The sequence below is a fragment of the Schistocerca americana genome, chromosome 4, assembly GCF_021461395.2.
Source record: "Schistocerca americana isolate TAMUIC-IGC-003095 chromosome 4, iqSchAmer2.1, whole genome shotgun sequence".
Lineage (NCBI taxonomy): Eukaryota > Metazoa > Arthropoda > Insecta > Orthoptera > Acrididae > Schistocerca > Schistocerca americana.
This window is the reverse complement of record NC_060122.1, coordinates 568,731,075-568,740,182: the sequence shown is the minus strand read 5'-3', so window position 1 is coordinate 568,740,182 and position 9,108 is coordinate 568,731,075. Positions and strand designations below refer to the sequence as shown.

The 9,108-nt window shown below is 38.2% G+C and overlaps 1 protein-coding gene across 1 annotated transcript in view; it reads left to right on the top strand.

Annotated features, from left to right (window-relative positions):
* The first annotated feature begins 6,105 nt into the window (after positions 1-6,105).
* The window catches only part of LOC124613110 (M-phase inducer phosphatase-like), a 363,434-nt gene continuing 360,431 nt past the window's right edge, over positions 6,106-9,108 (top strand). The window contains exons 1-2 of the mRNA XM_047141719.1: positions 6,106-6,378; positions 7,467-7,732. Of these exons, the coding sequence (XP_046997675.1) occupies positions 7,516-7,732 (217 nt within the window). The 5' untranslated portion in view covers positions 6,106-6,378; positions 7,467-7,515. The remainder of the gene's footprint in view (positions 6,379-7,466; positions 7,733-9,108) is intronic.

The following is a 9,108-nucleotide window of genomic DNA, read 5'->3' as shown; positions in this document are numbered from 1 at the left end:
ATTGTGATTAGGCTTTATGAAATGTTGACTGAGGTGTTAGAGCAGACTATGTATGTAAATTTACTTACCTACTTTTTGTAGATCTCGCATTTTCGTGATTCTACATCTCATTTTTACGTACTAGGAAGCATATGTGCCCAAGGAAAGAACATCAACCACAAAATGATTATGTAAATTTAATCTGTAAAGCTTTTCCTTCATGCCAAATCTTGAATATTGGCATAAAATTGTCAACGATCTTTAAAATTTTTCGTCGTTGCCGGTGTTGGGTATTGGAGAAAATTTGTCAACAAACTTTAAGCGTTACCAAGTGGCCAAAATTTTAGGACCATTGTAGTTGATGGTAAAAAGGGCAGCATCCTTCACAATACTATGGAACAAACAACAAATCAGGCAGTTCTGACTCGTGATAAATAATATTTCGCTGAGAACATATTAGTTAAATTACTGAGAAACAGCAAAATACATCATCAAAAATTAGAGCTACAGTGTGTGATCAAAAGTATCCAGACACCTGGCTGAAAATGACTTACAAGTTCGTGGCGCCCTATCGGTAATGCTGGAACTGAATATGGTTTTGACCCACCCTTAGCCTTGATGACAACTTCCACTCTCGCAGCGATACATTCATTCAGGTGCTTGAAGGTTTTTTGGGGAATGGCAGCCTGTTCTTCCCAGAGTGCTGCCCTGAGGAAGGTATCGATGTCGGTTGGTGAGACGTGGCACGAAGTCGGCATCCCAAAACATCCCAAATATGTTCTATAGGATTCAGGTCAGGACTCTGTGCAGGTCAATCCATTAGAGAGATGTTATTGTCATGTAACTACTCTGCCACAGGCCTTGCATTATGAACAGATGCTCGATCGTGTTGGAAGATGCAGTCGCCATCCCTGAACTGCTCTCCAACAGTGGGAAGCAAGAAGGTGCTTGAAACATCAATGTAGGCCTTTGCTGTGATAGTGCCACGCAAAAAAAAACAATGGGTGCAAGCAGTCTCCATGAAAAACACAACCACACCATAACACCACTGCCTCCGAATTTTATTGTTGACACTACACAAGCTGGCAGATGACGTTCACCAGGCATTCGCCATACCCACATCTTGCCATCGCATCGTCACATTGTGTACCATGATTCGCCACTCCACAACGTTTTTGCACTGTTCAATCGTCCAATGTTTCCGCTCCTTTCACCAAGCGAGGCGTCGTTTGGCATTTACCAGCGTGATGTGTGGCTTACGAGCAGCCATTTGACCATGAAATCCAAGTTTTCTCACCTACCACCCAACTCTCATAGTACTTGCAGTGAATCCTGATGCAGTTTGTAATTCCTGTGTGATGGTCTGGATAGATGTCTGCCTATTACACATTACGGCCATCTTCAACTGTCAGCAGTCTCTGTCGGTCAACAGGCGAGGTCAGAATGTACACTTTTGTGCTGTACGTGTACCTTCACGTTTCCACTTCACTATCACATCGGAAACGGTAGACCTAGGGATGTTTAGGAGTGTGGAAATCTCGCATACTGACTTATGACACAGGTGACACTCAACCACCTTGATCACATTCGAAGTCCATGAGTTCACGGAGCATCCCATTCTACTCTCTCACGATGTCTAATGACTACTGAGGTCTCTGATATGCAGTACCTGGCAGTAGGTGGCAGCACAATGCACCTAATATGAAAATCGTATGTTTTTCGGGGTGTCCGGATACTTTTGATCACATAGTGTATAAGCAACTGTATCTAAAGAAACATGTATAAATTATATAAACAAATTATAAAAAACATACATAAATTAAATAATAAAGAGACAAGCTCTACTTAATTATTCTGGAAAGGAAAAAGCAATTTAGCGATATTGTCTGTTCACTTCATCAAAACGTAAACAGGAATATGACTGCAACCCACCTTTACAATGTTTTCATGTTTTTTCAAATAATTTGTAAATTTGAAGTGCTAAATAAGATGCTTAAGGCACACGCTAATACATGTATTTACAGTGTAACTTTTATTTAACAAACAGTAATTACAAGCTAAATATTCTATCTTCACAAGAGCAACCCATTCTATAATATTGCGTAGGGCCCCTTTCAAACTCTCCTAACAGGCAATATTGTACATGTACAAAGAAGGGCAGCACATGTGGACAGAGGTCTGTGTCACCAATGACGATGTTGCAGAAATGCTGAATAACCTGAACTGGTAGATGGTTGAAGACGGACATCAAATATCCTCCAAAATCCTTTGAAAGACTACTTACGAAGTTTAAAGCGTTCCTATTATGTGAGGAATGTAGGAATATACTACATCTTCCCACATATCATTCCTACAGGGACCACAAATACAAAATTAACTTAATTGTAAGGTACACAGATGCCTTCAGTCAGTGACTTTTCCAGAGTCTTAGTAGTGAAACGAAGGATAGGAAATCCTGATGTGTGGTACAATGGTATCTACCCTCTGCCTTGTATTTCACAGTGGTATACTGAGTTGTGGAACCATCTATGAGCTATTTCAGCGAGGCAGCTATAGGGAGAGAGTTCAACAAGGTACTGCTGAAACTAAGTGCAACTTGTATGTAGGTCCCACATTTTTAAAAAAAGTATCAGTCCTTAAGCACCTGAATATTTCATTCGATTATCGTTTATTTCAAGTTAACATCAGGGAATGCTTAGAATGTTTTAAATTTTTAACACTCACATCTTTGGCTAAAATGTTTTGTTTCTTACACAATTTTATAATCTGAGTCTGAGCACATGATCATAACTGATCGAAAAGAGTAATAAAAAATGATGGTCAAAGATTAAAACAAATTCAAACTCTGTTTCGTTGTAACTTACATTGTGACCATGTTATGTTTCATTCAGATATGAAGTGTGCTTCAAGCTTGGGTATACAAATGATTTATATAGGGTGCAATCGGTGTAGGTGTAGACATTCCAATTAGTAGCTGAGGACATTGTACTGAACAACATTATTTTAGTATTTAATTCATTGCAGACTAATAATTATAGTTAATAGTATGTTTTTGGGTAGGTTACTACCTCCAAGTGCATGTGACAACCCATATGGCGCATTTTCCCTGGGCAGCATGTCAGGTGTTGCAGTGTGGGCATGTGGATGCAAGACGGTTAGTCCATACTGACAGAGGTTGTCCACTTACGGTTCAGTTACGATCATGCAGAAAACATCAAGTAGTAACCGATTTGATATGTTTGTGGGAAGACTATTAGATGCAACGAAAAAACAACTGACACACTGATGTGTATACATATTAAGGTATCACATATAAAGATATCTGCACTTATAGCTCTGTACAACAATGCAAAGTAGGCCAGAGTAATGGCATCCACAATCTGTATAAATAGAACAATTATCATATGGACTAATCATTCAGAAATAACATTTGAAGATTGGTTGCTTGTGTGATGATCGTATTAACACTTTTCAACAAGCGATGCAGAAATGTCTGTGCAGGCAATAGATCGCTGCAAACGTGGTGAGTTTACACGATACAAGTACCAGTGTACTGCTCGCCTGCCATCTGTCGGTGTAGAAAAGAAATTTCAGTGGCGAGTGATTACACTCTTGTAGCCTCAAAGTTTATTTCAGTTAGTCAGAAATGGAGGAAATCTATTATGGTCCATGTTTTCAACTTGCAAAATAAATAAATACATAAAATGGCAAGAAACAGAAAGACTGATCAAAATGATCTAGACAGTGACTTATTAAGAGAAGACAATTTTCGCACTTAAAATGTGCTTCACGACTTGCAGTGAGAACCTGAGAACTGACTTAATTATTTGGGGAAGGATCTGGAAATTTGTAATTGTATTTTGACGCTCATAAATCCTCCTGTAATATGGAGAAACGCTTGTATTAGGAAAGTAGTTTTTCCACATGAGCAGATGACAGTGATGTTAAGATTCCTGGCAGGAAGGAGACATAATAATGTAACATTTTCTGCTGCAGTTTCGAAACAAGCTTTGAGTAAAATCATACCTAACAGATATGAACCAATTTATGCTTCCCAGAAGGATGATTTTGGGAAGTTAAGTAAAATACTGTACATCAAATCTAACACATTACAGATAGTACTTTTACAGTTTCAGACATGTTTGAAACGTGGTATATTCTCAGAAATTAGCTCCCTACCAAAGTCCACCAGCATTCTGTTAAAGACTTTTGTATGAGAATATAGATTAAAACTTCATTCTGAACTCTTGACAGTGATTCATAGTGTATACGAAAAGTTTTATTTCTAGTATTATGGCATTGGATTCTACGGTTCACCTCTAACTCACTCTTCTTATGAACTATATATTATATTATGAAGTACAAAAACATGAGTAATAATCCCCATGTCCTTGAAGGCACTGTTGCAAGATCTGCTATTATCAGTTTAACACAATATCCTGCCTCAACTTTTCTTTAGAACAAGTAGTGGTTACTTTTTCTGCTACATTGTCAGATAAGATTATGCTATAGGATAGTACTGAGTGAAAGTATGCTAGCCGACGCCAGATCGAATGGATTTCGTTATTTTACCTCGCTCTCTGCCGTAAACTGTTCACAAAGATTTTTTTTTTTTACCACTGTTTCCCTGTTTGCCATAGGGTCAACTGCACGCAGTGTCCCTTCAAAGGATTATAAGGAGCTGTATTCTTATATCTATCGTTGTATTCTCTGCTCTTAATTTTCCACGAATATGAATGCCTCCTCCACAATCCGATACATTCGGCAATTGACTCTCAAGGACACAAACGTGTATCTGCCATTTTAAAATCAACTATGCACACACAGACGAAAAACGATAGACTGACCAAACAACTGACTCAAACATGTTTCACTGCTGGAATTGCGGCGATCTCCTGCCCACGTGCTCTAGCTTGCTTGCGCAGATGTGATTTGAACGCATAGATTTGAGCAATTTCGTTGAAAGTTCCAACTCCAACTTCCATTTCGCGCAACTTTCCTGTCCACGCGCAATGATTTACTTGCACAGATGTTGTGTGCGCAGATATTTGTGCAAACATATCGTATCGTATGTACGGACTTTTCAGCCTCGTGTAAGAAAGAGAAACGTCTACCACGATGTGGCGGAAATGGACAGTAGCAGGATCCTGGCCTATCAAGATTTTCGTTTACCATTCTGAGATTCCATGATTGTCATGCGAATGTGGAATTGATGGGTTCAGGAAGGCCTTATTAACTGCCATGCAGATATCAGGAGCCCCGAGCGGCTAGCATCCGAAAGACAGAAGTATTTTTCCAATCGGATGAACAGGATCTTACAACCACATCAAGTACCTGGAGTCACGGTATGGGATTGCTTGCAGCGAAACAAGTATCCATACTAATAGATCGAAGATGTCTGGAGCACTTCGGACTGCCGGCACGATGACCATGCTTGCGGCTTCCCTTGACGTAGGAGTAAAACGTGTGCACCAGTCAACAACACTGGACAGAGGAGCTTCACTACATCGTTTTAGACGAGTCATGATTCTGATTACGGCATCACTAAGGATTTTCCCGAATGTGATAGCTCCAAGGGGAATGAACATCGCCAGATTTCATTCGTTGTCGTCATGTCATCTATTATTCCTATTATAATGCTTACACAGAAGAAGTAAAATTTCTGAAGTTCTTCTTTTTTTTTACCTGCGGACATTATAATGAAACCATTGCCATATCAAATGCAAATGATTTTACAATTTACGATATTTCCTTCTCTTTTTCTAAAAAAAAATTTCTTTTGTAGCTGTACATGCTACTTGATAGCGAAATGTTGGTTTCAGAACACCTTGCAATTATCTTTCTTGAATGGGGCACATGCAGTTCTTGGAAGATAGTCGACCGCTATTCTCATACCTTGCTTTCTACGACTATAATTTTTATTCGTTCCTTATTACATGCTCTTTCGTCAGAGGGAAAAATGACAAACTGAGTGGAATAATCCTATACAATTATCTCTCATGCAACACCATTGGACAGAATCTGAAAATATAAATTTCTCGCACCTGTTAGCATGTGTAGGAGTGACATTTATACCTATTCGTGACATCTTCTTGTTTGTTCGAAAGTCTTTGGTGCGATATTTGAATCGCAATTCAAGTGTGCCGATGTATACATCATCAACAACATTGCGGTTTCTTGGTAAAACCGTGAACATGGGTGGAAAATAAGCATTCAATGGCTGAAGAAACGCCATAAAAGACAAGAAACATGAATGTTCTGTAACATAAAACAAAGGCACTTTCGATTATTGGATTCCTTTGCTGTGAATGAACGTAGAAAGGAGGAACATTAGCTCTGAAGACAGTATTGGATGTTGTGGACAATTCCTTTTCTTCAACTGGGGCAAATAACTAGCCGGTAAGACAAATTTCAATAAAATTATGCGGTGTTTACTCAGATAATCTAGACATATATCTAAAGTTCAAACCAGCCTCTTGATGTTCGTACGTCAATTGGTCAAAGTGCGTTTGTGTGAAGATTACAGATGTGCGTACAATTGCTAGCCATCAGTAAGTTCACGTAATTCGATTATTTTAAAGTAATGACTAGTTATGTTTAGAATGGGCTGTCTGTAGAGATCTGGCCCATTATTTGTAGATTAGGTTGTAAGTGACATACACTGGAGTGTACGAAAAGCCCATAAATTTTCAGTTTGTGTAGAAGTGTTCTACGTGAATTCCTAGAGTCACAGAAAACTAACATAATTTTAGATTAAATTTTAGCTAGATTCTTTGAGGACAAATTTTATTGCTTGCTGTCTTTGCTTATAAGAGAATGTAGTTATGTTTAGACTTTTGGCTCTCTTGTAGTGAAGTGCGTTTGTAAGCTTCTTCTCTTAAGAATTAACATGTAATAGATACTGACACATTGTTGTATGTCTGCCAGTAAACTTCGGTTACACAGTGGATACTACCGTATTTTGACAGCTTAGCTGACACACTTGTAGATTGTCAGTTGCACAGATCCCATTATGGCCTACTACTTCATTGATATAGAAAAATTGACAGAAATGTTACTCTCATGATTAATTCCAAATCAGTTAATTGATTTATTGCAAATCATTTAATTAGTAGTTGCTGTAATTTTGATTACTTTAAATAGATTTCTGTTTCAAAGTGAAGCATTCCACTTGTGACCAATATTAAACTTTTTTCTTATTATCAGTTCTTGAGTACATGATAGGTTATGGCTGCTCTTTTCTCATGTCTGAATGTTGTAACTTGTTCCCTCCAAATTTTACTTTTAAAAGTTTCATTTCAAAAAGTCAAATTTTGACTCAGAATCAAAATTACTGCAGTGAGAGAAAATACTGTAGGTCTGTCTCACAGTGTTTTGTTCTGTACAATGTAATAATGTTTATATTATTTTAATGCTGCATCTGTAGAATGCTTCGAGTTCTAGTGATGGGCTGAAGTAGATTGTTAGAGATTTTTTCTGATTTTTAGGGAACCTGTGGAAACACATTTCAGAAACTCTGATTTTATCCACTGAAAAATGTCTCAGCCAAAATCTGATACTTGGGGTAACAATTCAGAGCTACAGTCCCCTGCTCTAGTGAAGTTGCAAATGGAAGTTGACGAGTGTGAGATGTCACCCGTGGCAGGACTGACAGCTAATATGAGTGGCGCCTCTCTTGGCTCAACACCACGTCGAAAGTTATCTGCTATACACAATATCGAGAATACACCTGCTGATGAAACTACCTGTAAATGTGAGTAACTGATTTATCTATGTTTTAGAAGATTTGTGTGATGCTTCAGATTCTGCACCTGTGTGCGCTACAGGGCAATGAGTGACTTGTCAACTTTCTTACGTCTTAACATTCTGAGCAAGAGGAAAATATTTGGAAGTAGACCATGCGCTCACTTGCCCGGGTGAATAATGGGATCTGTTTAAGTCTGTTTTCTAAGACTTACCAGGTAGTATGGGCTGAAGGCTCTTATTTGCCTGGCAAAAAGCTTGTTCAAGTTTTCTTTCATTATTTTCTGAATAAATGCTAGTGTGATGTTAATTAGACTTCCACCAAGTGTAATATAAATGAACTTTCTGTTGAACACTGATTGTTCTAGACACAATGGTACGTGCTTTCATAAAAGGACAAGCTCGTTCCTGCCATTCTAAAAGTATTTGCATGCTGCAACTACCTGAGAATCCTAACTCTGACTCGAAGCGATCTGAATGATGTAAATATATTAAATTGTCTCAAGTCTTCAGTGCTCTGATACTTTCAAATTCTGTCAAGTTGTCCTTTTGTTTGTGTACCCGGCATCAGTAACAGCTGTATCATTAGTATATTATTACTGGTACTGTGCATGCAACTACTGGCTAAAAAGACACCAACACTGATAGGATTTTCTTTTCCATTTTTTGCTTTTAATTTGGAGGTGATGTTTGCATTAATGTTTCACTAGAATTTTCCCCTTCAGCATTAGAGCTGGAAATAAAAATGAAAGGACTGCTTCCCCGTTGCGTGTCTCACTCCTCTCAGGCATTGTTTGGGCTGCCTACTGTAAGACACATTTGCCCTTTTAACAATGCTGCAGTTTTTATTTTATACACTTTTGCTGCGAGTTTTTGGCAGTTGGTTGGGAAATAACATTGTTGCATAGAAAAGATATCAATGTCATCATTTCCTGGAATCCTAAAGTACAAATATCTCCATGGAGGGCCTGGGATGGGAATCATTTATACTCTTGTGAGGAGCAATAGAAGTCATATCGTTAGTCACTTGAATGGCTTTTATGACTTGTAGACCAGTAAATTAATAAAATTCATTGGTTTTTTATGGAGACACATTTGTACTATTGGATGTCAGGCATTACAGAAGTTTTAGATTCTGCCCATCTTCTTTGACCCATGAGGTCATCAATATGGCAAAAACCGGCCACTTCCAGCATATACAGAATGACTGTATTGAGTCACTACATACATACGCCAACATGTGCGAACAAATATAAAAATGACAAAATAACGTATAACCCCAAAAATAAAATGAAACTAGCGAGACAACAGCAGAAAATTGGGGGTTTAAGGCGTGGACACAATTAAAAACACCGCACCATTCCAAAAGAAATAATATAAAAAAGT